The 14100-nt window shown below is 35.1% G+C and overlaps 1 protein-coding gene across 3 annotated transcripts in view; it reads right to left on the bottom strand.

Annotated features, from left to right (window-relative positions):
* Nucleotides 1-14100, bottom strand: part of RSRC1 (arginine and serine rich coiled-coil 1) — a 394770-nt gene that overhangs the window by 211137 nt on the left and 169533 nt on the right. For all 3 annotated transcript variants that reach the window (XM_070466518.1, XM_070466516.1, XM_070466517.1), the window contains exon 5: nucleotides 8860-8896. In XM_070466518.1, coding sequence (XP_070322619.1) covers nucleotides 8860-8896 — 37 coding nt within the window. The remainder of the gene's footprint in view (nucleotides 1-8859; nucleotides 8897-14100) is intronic.

Consider the following 14100-nt stretch of genomic DNA (forward strand, 5'->3'; position numbering starts at 1 on the left):
AGTACACATGCATAAAGGTCGGAAAATAAATTTTATCTAGGTTAAATATAAATCTGAGACTACTAGTAGTATCATTAAAATTACATTACATATTGTCATCTGTTCTTTCTATTATTATTTTTTAAGCTAACTGGCTACCATTTTCCACAAAACCACTGTGTCTTAAAAATGCAACAAAAACCGACAGATTTTTCTCTGGAAGAGAGGACACAGAGTAAGGGCAGGCTCAAGGCAGACTCGGAAAAAGGGCTTAAGTTCATGCTATTTGGATGATCAGATGATATTTTTTAACCATTTACGTCAGAAACAATTTTTAATAAACCTGTAACTAATCAAAATGTTTCAGAGAAATGGATCACTGGCAAGGTACTGTTCCTGACTGAAATGTGAGCTGGTTCCCAGATTTAGGACTTCTAAAGTAAGAAATCATGATAGTAACATGATATTAACATTTAATCCATATTTAAAGGCATTTTAATTTGCATATATTCATAGGACACACTTATTTGTTAAAAGGAAAGAGAGAAAAATTTATGGAATTGATCTTTCAGAAAGAAGAAAAACTTCATGCTTTTTTATCTCACAATCACAGTTTAAGCAAAGCATCTGTTTTAACACACACAATTACCCTAAACCTCAAATATATACTGGCTTAGGTGAAAAAAAAAATTAAAATGCTGGGAGGAGAGGGATTTACTACACTGAAGTCCTTCAGTAGTATATGAGGTAATAGATACTTTTCATTTACATACTTTACATATTTCACATATATATGGTGTATGAGTAACATCAGTGCATTGTGAGATAATTATGTTCTCAAACTCATTTAGGCAAATGTCAAAAATGTTTTCAAAACATAAGACAGGTATTTTAAAATGTAACAGACAAAGGATGAGCAGGGTTCATAACCTCTGCTTTGAGAAGAGGTTTCAAAACCTCTGCCTGCATCCTCAAAAGTATGATAATAATATATTAACTGTGTTTATGCTTCTGTTAAATAAAATTATTAAACTGTGAACTGAAATACAGCCATTTTATTTACAAGTTCTATGCAAAATAGCCTAAAACAGAGAGAAAAGGGCTTTTACTAGAATGTAGTACTATCGATGAGCGTGTAATAGCAAAGGGCCTGCCTACATTTCTGGCAAGCAGCAACTACAGTCTACAAACCACTGATGGGCTAAACAAGCTATTAATGACAGTTGCTTTTCAACACTTAAAATGGCCAGACTGTGTTGCCTGACCACAAGGACAAGTAGGTCATCACTCTCAAATGTTATACAATATAAGAAACATAAATGAGACCTCTGTGGGGAGAAAAAAACCCACAGGTATGGCTCCAGAGTTCTTTTGCTATCCAACTATTAATAGAAAGCAAATCCCACTTAAAGTTGTAAATACTTATAACCCATTGTACTAAAAGATTTATCATCACTTATTTAACCTTCCACCTAGAGTTGAACAAGGTATTATTAGTTCTGGTACCCAGCTCTAGCTCTAAAATATACAACTTAATATCCAGAACCCAAATAAAGAAAAAAAAAATTGGCCCTCTGCGACTCTCACAGAGTAGTAAGATGATGAAATTTTGGCCCTGTGTAAACCCATGGAGTGTCTGTCTCTCCCGATCATTCATAGGTTGCAGAATCATACTCATGACTATATGGGGGATACATCCAGATTTTTAATCTGATTCAAGGGCCATGTTCCCTGCCCACTTGTCTTTCAAGTCGATGCCTTTCAATGTACTTTTCTTTCTGGTGTTTGCTGGACCAGCAGCATTAGCCTCACTTGGGAGCTTGCTAAATGCAAACTCTTAAGCCCCACCCCAGATCCAGAGTTTAAACAGTATCTATAGGAGATTCATGTGCACATTAAAGATGGAGGGGCACTGACCTAGGTCATGTTCTCCGACTCCTACGTATCTCCAGTTATTTGACTTTTGAGAAAAGAAAACAAGGGGAGCTTTAGAAGTATCATACTGATCAGGATAATTCACTTCATTGTCTGCCCAAGGAGACATGGCAAAGCAGTCCTTCTTTCAAGTCAGAAACAACCCCCAAAACTATTCTGACCTTAAAAAAAGTGACAATTTTTCATTTAGCTCAACCCAATATATTCAGATCTTAAGCCCTCTCCCAAGAGGAAAGGATAGCATTATTTTTATAGATTGCTAATAAAAAACAATAATAGCTATACTGTAACCACATGACAAGATTCTATCTCCTGTACACTTTTATAATTGTAACAATAAAAATGTATGTTACTATCAGCTACTTGACTGTATTAAAATCACTCTAAAAAGAAAATATTTTAACCCTCATTGAGTATTTCAATAAGAGCTACAACTCACTATATTATCCAGAAGTTAAAAATGTAAGAGGTAGAAAAATAGGGAGTCAGCTACCTTTGATGTAACAGAGAACTCAGAGTCAACTGTCGGCACTTTAGGACATCATTAATAAAACAAGTCAGAAGCAACATCACCACCTAATAACCACCCACTTCCACTCCTTCAACCCTACTGTGTTAACAGATACAAACTGGGGTCACATCAGAAAGTCTTTAATTTGTATATGATTTTTCATCAAATAAAAAGTACTATTTCCTTAAGTTCATTATAAAATCTAACTAAGCATGACATTATAAGTAATGATTTTCTCTAAGTCTCTGAGTAGATATTCACACTGAACTCTGAGATGTTTTGTATTCAATTCTGCTGACCATTCTAATCACTCTAGGAGGACTACAGGAAGACTGCATCGGATTCAAGGGCTATTGAACACTGATTTCTGACATTTTTCATTATAAATTTCTCTTTTGAGGCAAAAGTTTTCTAAGACATCTCCCCTTGCCATCACCCCTGATAATAACTTAAAGTTTAATACATAAATGGAAATAAAAACAAAAACCATCCCCAGGAAAAAAAAAAGTATAACACCAACATGCCAAAGTAGTGAACACAGGCCTAGGAGCCGGTGTTACCAGAGCACTAGCTAGAGCAAAGCGGCTTGAAAGAAGCGAAACCAGGAAAGGCAGCCTGAGGAAGCACTGCTTCTGGGAGAAAATCAGGTAGAGAGAAAACATGGAAGAAAGCAGTAAGACACATGCTAATGAGAAACAAGACATGCCAAGCCCTCCCCCCGCCCCCCCGCCATCACCGTCTGTTAGAGAACGGTGCTTCAGTACACTGTGGGAGCTCTTTGCTGGTGCTCAGACACTGAAGGGCACACCTGCAGTGCAGGAGACCTGGGTTCGACCCCTGGGTTGGCAAGATCCCCGGAGGAGGGCATGGCATCCCACACTACTCCTCCTGCCTGGAGAGTTCCACGGACAGAGGAGCCTGCCGGGCTACAATCCACGGGGTCGCAAAGAGTCGGCCACGATGAGTGGCTCAGCACAGTACATACTGCAGAAGAGGGCACCCTTAAACCAGGAGCCCTGCCTACAAAACATCTAGGGTTTGTAAAGGGAAGGAAGGGAGGGAGAGAGGGAGGGAAGGAAAGGAAGGGGAAGAAAGAAAAATCACTCCCACATAGTAACCAGATTAAAACATTACAATATGAAAATTCTTCCCTTAAAACCAATTACAAAGCACAAGACTCATTTGGACAAATAATAGAAAGAAAACCTAGAATCAGATATTCAAAGAATAAAAACATAAATGTAAGGGGGAAATATTTCAGATATGAAGGATACATTATAAGGTACACAAAAAAGAATAAATTTGAATGAAAACTTAGTAAGAAATACTGAATAAAACCAGGAAAACAACTGAGAGAATTAAAAACAAAAATAAAATAAAAATCTATAAAGGTAAAAATATTAGGCTGGTACCAGAGATATCTGGGATATCTGAATCTGGGAAAGACTGAAGGTGGGAGAAGGGGATGACAGAGGATGAGATGGTTGGATGGCATCACCGACTCAATGGATATGAGTTTGAGTAAACTCCGGGAATTGGTGATGGACAGGGAGGCCCGGTGTGCTGCAGCCCATGGGGTCAAAAAGAGCTAGACACAACTGAGCAACTGAACTGAACTGAACTAAACCAGAGATATCAAAAGCAGAATAATATTTCAAGAAAGTCAAAGAAAACTGTGAGCCAAGGATTTTATGTCCAGTCCAAGTTGTCATTCAAGTGGCAAGACTCCAGAAAAACAGCTTGGAATGTGCAAGATCTTGGGGAATATTGTACATATGAGCACAGCTAAACAGAGAAAGAAACACAGTAAATATAATGATACACAAGTAATTATGGAGTAATTTCGAGCATATACTAATGAGTGAAAAGAGCAAATTACAGCAAAAGTATATACAATATGCTTTTTATAAGAATGAGGAAATGGGAATACATACATATAAGCATATAGTTGCTGTTGCTGTTTAGTGGCTAAGTAGTGGCTGACTCTTTGGCAACCCCATGGACTGAAGCCCACCAAGTCCCTCTGTCCATGGGATTTTCTAGGCAAGAATACTTGAATGGGTAGCCATTCCCTTCTCCAGGGGATCTTCCTGACCTGGGGATCAAATCGAGGTCTCCCACATTGCAGGCTTATTCTTTACCATCTGAGTCACCAGGATATATTCTTAATCTTACAAAAAGCACAGGAAGTACAAACAAGAAATTAATAAAATTTGCTATCTACAAGAAATAGAGACTAGCTAGAAAGGAAGGGAGTAACACCTCTCTGAGAACAACACAGTATATAATATTTTGACTTCTGGAAACATGTTAACCTTATGGATATTCAAACATAATTAAATCAACAAGAATGGGAACAAAGGCACCTAAAATTAAATATGAAGTGAAGTGAAGTGAAGTGAAAGTCGTTCAGTAGTGTCCAACTCTTTGCAACCACATGGACTATACAGCCCATGGAATTCTCCAGGCCAGAATACTGGAGAGGGTAGCTTTTTCCTTTTGCAGCAGATCTTCCCAACCCAGGGATCGAACCCAGGTCTCCCACATTGTAGGCGGATTCTTTACCAGCTGTGCCACAAGGGAAGCCCATAAATGGGAACAAATGAATGTGACTATCTTTCAAATGATTAAACTACACCCAAGGGGGAAAAACTGCAAATAAATCTTGAAGTCTTTTAATTAAGTCTGTTTTCAAAAGATACAGTTGTAGTGATTTTGGAACTATTTTATGTATATTATGATTGAGCACATGGGTAAACATATAAGTGCTACAGGAGTCTGGATTCTCACTTTACATAAATAAAAATATGAAATGGAGGAGAACAAGGAAGAACTCTGTGGTTTGGATTGAAATTGGAGGCATCAGTATGACTCATATGTTCTTAAAACTATCTATCTATGTACTAACCTCCCTCCCTCTATTTATCTGTCTGATCTAGGACTAAAAGTTCCTAGAAGTAATAAAATTCCAGAGAAAATGAGTACATCATATGTCCAGACCTTGACTCCTAAATACCATTTTCCTTTAAAATGAGATATAGTAATCTGAAGAAATGGCTGATTCTGGGAGTGGGACAGGGAATGTATAAGATGACCCTGAAACATGCTTATCAGAAAATGAGGACATGCTCAGCGAAAAGAAAAAAAGTATGTCGAAAGGACCCAGAAATCAGCTTGAAAGAGGACTATCTGGACAAATCTGGCACAATCTTTACAAAGTAAATAAGAAAAGTAACTGATAATACTCTGTTCATGAGTCTTTGCTCACAGTAAAAAGAAAAGTAAAATAAGATAGGCTTTTCTTTAGAGTAGAATGCACATCCGTGTCTGACTCTTAAAGACCCTCTAGACTGTAACCCATCAGGCTCCTCTGTACATGGGATTTCCCAGGCAAGAATACCGTGGGAGTGGGTTGCCAATTCTTATTCCAGGTGATCTTCCTGACCCAGGGATTGAACTCACATTTCCTGCATTGGCTGGTGGATTCTTTACTTACCACTGAGCCAACAGATCATACACCTTCCTAGAAACATGAAACCTGGGACCTTATAGTAGAACTCTGGCTCCTAAATACAGGGGAGTAGTAAAGCTGGAAAAATCTCATTTTTTCAATCATCAGGCAAGAATTATCAATGGATCATGGTGTACCAACCTTCAAAGGCTGTGTTTAGAATTTTAAACAGATATAGTCTTTGTGGGTGGTAGACAAGTTTGTGAGAAGAAAAATAAAATGGTATTGGGGAGTATACTAAAAGAAATTTAAGCTAGGAATGACACGCTGGACAGTTCATAGGAAAAGGTGGCAACACAGATAGAGGAATAATGAAATAAAGACTGAATCAGGGCCTGAGAGATTGTGACAAATAAATGAATCGACCCCTGACGAGGTCCGAGGGAAACAAAGTCCATCCATCTTACTCTTCTCTTCATACATCCACGCCTGCTTTCTCCCTCCCAGGGTTACAGATTCCATATATATCAAGAAGAGCCCATAAACAGGCTACAGACAGTGCAACCATGTATGTGTCCTTGTGGTAGATATAACATACTTCATATGTCATTTTTTTAAACTAAATTTAAATTTATACTGGATTTTACCTTCTCTCAGGACAATGCTAATTTTCTATGACAATCCAAGTAAATTTGGAAAGAAAAAGGCTGAAGAAGGCTACATAAACAGAAGAAATTAATTCTAAATGTGTGGGATGCTCTTCTCATTTTATTTTTACACTATATATTTTTTTTAAATAAATCTATTAGAATCTGTAGTTCTAACTGTATTTGGCATACAGTCAATTCAAAGAAACAGTACAAGGGCCAGAAGGCAAGGGCTATAAGTACCGTTCAGCTGGGAAGTGGAGAGAGAACAAACCTAAGGAGCCCAGAGTTGCTACAGTGACAGGTTTCTTTAGCACTTAACCAATGAATTCTTACATTTACTTCCTTTTAGACAGTTATAAAGAATATCATTAACTTTACTGAATATTATTAGTGTACAAAGCAATACATATGTGTATATATGTGATATTATGCTATGTATTCATAATGTTGTTAATAGTTTACAGTCAGTGGGTCAATTTTTATAATGCTAAGCTACAGAGTTTGAGTAACTGAAGTAAAATGCATTAAAATCATCTACTTCCACTACCTGTTATATTAATGCTGGCTCTCTGATCCCTAAAATGCATTATCTTTGAAACACATTTGATGTATATGACATATAAAAATTAAATATAACTTAGAGTCAAGAATGGGAAATAATAATTTAACAAACCATTACTCCTGACTAAAATTAATACAAGTGGCTATACTTCATTAAAGGTTTTAAAATACCTATAGTTGAAGAACTCTGTTCAGATGAAATCTTATTTTAAAAGTTTAAAAGTATACAAAATAACTAAAAACGAGCACTGTTCTGGCTAAAGTGGGCAATGGAAGTCTGGAGTGCTATTTGCCATGGGGAGATAAGCTGGCAGCCCAGGGCAGTTAGAAAACCGCCGCAGCACAAGGTTACAAGTCGAGTGTAAAGGCAAGACACTGTCACTGAAGATAAACTCACATTAGTAAGTACGAAAAAATATAAAATTTAAACAAAGGAAGAATCTAACTTATTTACTGATGAATATGAATCACGTAAGTATAAAGTCTTTTTATTAAATAATAATTTACAAGAGATTGGCACTACCTTAGCTGTTCTTCCTTGTTATAAGCTGCCAACTGATACTGGCATTAGATGTTTCAGATTAATATTTTTATTGTGATGCCCATATGTATCTCCTAAATATATGCTGTACTCTTAAGTGAGAAATGACGATTCAAGAAATAATTTTTAATAATGAGAATAACAATGTTATTTATTTACTTCTAATCTGGAAATATATACATAGTTTGGTTTTTCTAACTTGGTTATTGTGTTCTGCTTCTAATAATTAATCTGTAATTTTTTTCTAAACCTGTCATTTTTAGCATGATTTATCACTTTAAAAAGTTTAGATTTCCTCAGTTTCCTTTAGTTATTGAAAGAAAAACCAAAAATCCTTTCAACTCTAAAACTGCTGTAAATAAAAATGGAGCTGCTCCTATTTGCTCTTGTGTGAGCAGAACAAAAGCACATTAATAGTTAACAAAGCTACAATATTATACACGAATGAAGTCTTGCATTAAAAAAGTACTTAGATTGTATTTACAAAAGAATCTCTATCATTAATTATTCAACATTTGGATCTGACCAGAAACCAGAGCATGACTTTATAATGCTCTGTTTAAATGAACTACTTAATGTTGTAATGAACAATCAATGTGGTGAGCTCAATGAATTTTGGACCTGGTATAACACAGCAGTTTTCCAACTTTTTGATCAATGGACAGATTTTAATGTTAAGTCAGTTGGAATTTCACTGGTGCTTTAAAAATGTTTACTTAAACTGAAAATTTTGCATCTCAATTATTTTATATTCTAAAACTGAATGTAGTTTAAACCAATGCATTATTCATAAAGCAAAGACATTAGGAAAAACAAAGCTGTGCGCTTCTTTCAAAGCCGTTAAATTGCTAAAACATACCACATTTATGCATGCAATATTTGATTGTTTTTTCCTTAAAACACAAGCTTGTTTTTGTCAGATCAAGATATGCCAAAAATTCTACACCAAACATTTTTGTTTATAATTAAAGCAATCATCAATCCAAGGATTGTCATCCATTTTATTTCATCTCTACATCAAAAAAAAAAAAGTAATTTAAAAAAATTTTAATTCCCTTGAAATGATAAGATAAATGAAAATGTAAGTGCCTTCACATAATAACAGTAAGCTGACCCTTTGGGAAATGGTTGACTTTCTCAATACAAGGTATTCAAAGCTCATTCAAAAGTGTTCATTTAGAATGCAGATATCAAAGATGATGCAAATGTTCAAGAGAAAATTAGAACTTACCAGATGTTCTAATCCAGCTTTGATGTTTCCAGATTCCCTAAAATAGAAGAATAAAAGTTTAAAATAGTTGTTAAATCCTTGTCTGCTATAATTTATGTTTACCTCAAAAATATTTTACAAACCCCTTTAATTTTTTCATGTATCTTTCCTAATGTTCATAATAACCCCATTTTTAAGGACAAAACAATTTCCTTAGGAACAGATAATTTATTTATATCTGATAGTAGTATTAATCCTAAAATTTATATCTGTCTAGTAAAATATTTCAGATTTTTCAAAGTCAGTAGAGAACAAAAAAAAAAATCAAACATATTATCATTTTACTATTTGTACACTATATTTTACATTAGCTTTCTCATTAGTTTATTTTTTAACATTTATTACGAAAATGTTCAAACATACAGATTCTATCTACCATCTACAGTCTACAATTGACATTTTACTATATTTGCTTTATCAAATGCCCATCCATCAATAGGTGCATTTTTATACAAAGAATATGCACAAAAAGAATATTTATCAGTTCATAGCTAAGAAACTAAATCTTAAATTTTTTCCTGCCATTAATTTTATCAACTTTGTGCCCACTATAAATCAGAACCTAAAATAATATTGAAAAAATAATCACCAATGAAAACACAAACATCAAATATCACAATATATATTTTAAGTATTTAATTTCTTGCTTTTCACTTAAAAAAAAAACAGTGCTGATGAGACAAAATACAAATACCTGTACAAGTAGCAAAGATAATTTAAATACACATTTGGTGGAATATGGCAATAGTTGGATGTTTTTCCTGATTTCAGTTAATGCTAATCTATTAGTGAGAAATGGACTTTCCCTATTTTCACTCTGATCAAGCAGTATTTTAATTCCATTATTAACACCACACCTTATTTGCTTTGACACAAAATTATACTTCTACCACAAAGCAGAAAATAATTATGGAACATCTGACAACAGTACTGCATTCATAATGTTTAATCTTTTCCCCACACCTATTTTTCTCTGAAGGGGTCCCAATGTTATTTCTTTTCTCTTTATTTTGTCTCCAAGTTTTTTTTGCCAAAAATATATTTACTTCTGTTTCCTTTGTTGTCTTGTATAATCTTCTTTCAAATTTCCCTATCATTTCCCTTTGGATCAACTGCTTGAAAACTACACTAGTGGCTTCCAATGTTCCCTCTCACTGCCCAGTCTGGCATCTTGGGGATGAACTCCACTGTTTACTGATTAGTACTCCTCTTTAGCCATTCTCTTTTCTGCTTCTGACAATGCTATATAATCATCATTTAAAAATTTAAGAGTTTCTGAAACTAATTCTCTGGATGCACCTCTAATGACAAGTGACAGAAATAGAATGCAACAAGGTGTGCCACAGCAGGCCAGAAACCACATAATTATTTTTACCTTTATTATTATAAGATTAACATATTTATTAGAGCTGGAAGTCTGAATGAATTTTTAAGTGTGCACAAGAAAGTTTTTATATAACCATTTGTGTAATTTAAAATTTAGACAAAAATAATAATACACACAGTAAAACATCTGACAGTGTAATATGTTTGTATGTGTGTGTGTGTATACATACTACAACGTAATTAAATCTTCCTATCACCTAGTTCTCAACCACTGATATTAGCTATTTATTTCTCCTTCCAAAGACAGCCTACGCATGTGTGTGCATACTTCTGTGTGTGCCTGTGTACTTCTCCTCCTTTTTTCTTTTCATCCCAAACAGAAGCATGCCATACATATTGCTTTGTTTCTAAACTCAGCAATCTACCTTAGAGTGAAGTATATTTATACTATATAATTCACATCTGCTTCATTTTTCCCCATGGGTACATTGTCACACCATGGTTCTTATTGGAAAATAATGCAGTATAAGAGAACAAAAGTGCTCAGATTCAACATAGAAGTCCATAATTTATTATCTGAAACCACTGAGGCTAGACATGTTTCATTAGAATATTTTGGACTTTTCTGGTACTCTGTTCTGGTATAAGGATGTGCTTTACACTCATTGGATTTATGTATGTTTTATCTACTATTTGAAAGGTTCTAAAGGATCAGCTATACTAAATTTTTAACTGGTATTTATGTTTAAGCCAGTTTAGTCAAATTCGGCATTGTTTATATATTCAAGTTTTTTCAATGTTTTGTTGAATATGAATTTAATAAATTAAGCACTAAAGTTTTAAAAAAAATAAGAAAAACAAAGAATATTTTGGGTTTTAAGAAAAGTAATAAGGTACATACGGTGTATGTCATAAAACACAGATAGCAATACTTCAAGCAACATCTCATCATCATACATATTAACAATTCTGAAAGAAAAATATGAATGTCCACACAAAGTGGGATAAACAAAGATGATAAACAGCTTCATTTAAGGGTAGGTTTTGCTGTCAACTGACTTTATCATAAACTTAGGAAAAATCTCTCAGTTTTCTGAGTTATTTGTATTTTGGAATCAAGGATAAGAAATTATTCTTTAAAAAAGAAAGAAAGAAAAAAAAAGAAAGAAAGATTGACTAGCTATTGCTTCATTATGTTTCCAAGGAATTCCTTAAATTAAATGATTTTAGGAGATACACATTTGGAATGACACGCCTGAAAGAAAACTAAGCATCTTCCTTGATACATGTCCCTTTCCTTTGCTTCCAAATATAAACAAATATAATCAGCCACAAGGTCCTGGCTATCCAATATCCTTAATTATCATGTAGTGTTAACCACTTCTTTCTATCTTCACAACTATGTCTTATTTTAGGCCATCATCTTTTCTCTCTCAGATTATTGCAAAGCTTCTTAATGGGTCTCAATGACCCCTGCCTTGCCCTATGTCGATTCATTCTCCGTAAGAGAGCAACATCTTTGTAAAATTAAGCTTGATCATGTCAATTCTCTTCTTAAAATCCATGGCATACTACTGTACTCCAGTTTAAATCCCTCTGGTATTTGTCAAAGCTATACCACATGGAAAGTGGTAGCAAATACCATAACAAACTACAATCTAAACAAAACCTCCTATGGAGAAACACCTTTTTCTCACAAATGAAGTAATGAACTCTTCCCATGTGTTCACATAACAAAATTTCCATACTTTGGACTGTAGCCCACCAGGCACCTCTGTCCATGGCATTTTTCAGGCACGAATACTAGAGTGGGTTGCCATTTCCTACTCGAGGGAATCTTCCCAACCCAGTGATCAAACCCGCATCTCTTGCATCTCCTGCACTGGTGGGCAGATTCTTCATCACTGCACCACCTGGGAAGGACCCTGGGTAGATCTACCCAGCCCCATAACACTCAAAGAACCAAGGCATCCACAACAGTGAGTGGTTGTTTGGGAGAACAGTACTGGGAGTTTGTGTATGTGTGTGGTGGATAGTGGGCCGTGGTTTTGCTTTGCTTTGTTTTGGGCTGTTTTTTAAAAAGCAGGAGGACACTATGGGGAAAAAGTGGTTGATTGAGGCCACAGTAGACCAATTAATCTGGATAAGCACAAACTAGAGCCTAGACTTTTACCCCTACCGTTAGATTAAAATTACTAGCCAAGGCAGCTGAATGTTGCAAGGAAATAAAAGAGAAATCCACAAGGCAAATGTTTAAGAACTCTGAGGTGTTCTTAAAAATAACAGAATAACAACAAAGAAAGTAACTTCATCCAGAGAAAACAGATTGAGTAGGAATATAAGTATAACAACATATTCAAAGATAGGGGAAGATTTTTAGAAATTAAATATGAAAAATGGTTACAAAAAATAATCAATATAAGATAATGAGTATTAGAAATACAATAGTTTGAAATAAGCAACCCAGAGGATGAACTGAACGCACAATAACTACAGACCAGAATGAATTAGTGAGCTAGAACCCTGGGAAAGAACTCTCCTACAAGGCCATAGGAAAGGCATGAAAGAACAAACGAGATAAAATTAAGAACAGGCGTAGAAGTACGAACATCAATAAGAATCCTAGAAGGAAAGCAAAGACAAAATAAAAGGAAATAAGTATTTGAAGAAACAGTGACACAAATTTCCTAGATACAGAAATACTCAAGTCTTAGACTGAAAGGGTACATACAGCAGTGAACAGGAGAATTAAAGAAAAATCACAGCAAAGTAGTATATAAAGATAATTAAGGCTATACTATTATAGATCAAGAGAAAAGTTTAAGAGTTTCCAGAAAGAAAAAGCACACTCCTCTATAAAAGATTAGCACTGACATCAGATTACTTAACACTAATGCAGACAATGGACTGTAAGCTTCCAAGAGAAAGTGAATAAAAAAGCTGTGAACCTAGAATCTATATTCAACAAATAAACTATTATTTAAATTAAAGGAAAAATAAAGAAATATTCAGCATACAAAGTCTTAGGAAATTCACTATACAAAGACATATGAAAAAAGTTCTGAGGAATACAATAAGAAGAGAAAAAAATTCAGGAAGAAGCAAGCAAGCAAAATAAGGCAAGTAAAGTCTGGTATGGAACATAGTAATTACTGTAATATTAGTAATCAGTGACTAAAAAGAAAACTAAAGAAAGGTCATCATAACAAAAATACCAAAGAAGATTCTTAGATTGGGTATGAAACAAATCTAGGGATGTGTGATTTACAAGAGACACATGAGACAAAAAGGATTCAGAACAGTTTTCAAAAAAGAGATAAGACATAACCAGGCAAACACAAACCAAAAGAAAGTTGGGTTAGTGACTTTAATGACAAAATACATTTAAGCCACTTTGTGCGCAGTTGGTAAAGAATCCACCTGCAGTGCAGGAGGCCACCTGCAATGAGGAGACCTGGGTTCGATTCCTAGGTTGGGAAGATCCCCTAGAGAAGGAAATGGCAACCCACTCCAATATTCTTGCCTGGGAAATCCCATGGACAGAGGAGCCTCACAGGCTACACAGTCTATGGGGTCGCAAGAGTTGGACAGAACTTAGCGCCCAACCAGCACCCCTCCATATATGTATACATATATTTGACATGTATATATTTTGTTATATACACATGTGTATATACATACACACACACACACATTGAAGAAAGCCATTCTCTTCAAGTAAAGAATATAATAGATCAAGTGACAGTGAAAGTGAATGTCGCTCAGTCGTGTCTGACTCTTTGCAACCCCATAGACTATACAGTTCATGGAATTCTCCAGGCCAGAATACTAGAGTGGGTAGCTTTTCCCTTCTCCAGGGGATCTTCCCAACCCAGG

Source organism: Odocoileus virginianus, chromosome 4 (genome assembly GCF_023699985.2).
Source record: "Odocoileus virginianus isolate 20LAN1187 ecotype Illinois chromosome 4, Ovbor_1.2, whole genome shotgun sequence".
NCBI classification, from domain to species: Eukaryota; Metazoa; Chordata; class Mammalia; order Artiodactyla; family Cervidae; genus Odocoileus; species Odocoileus virginianus.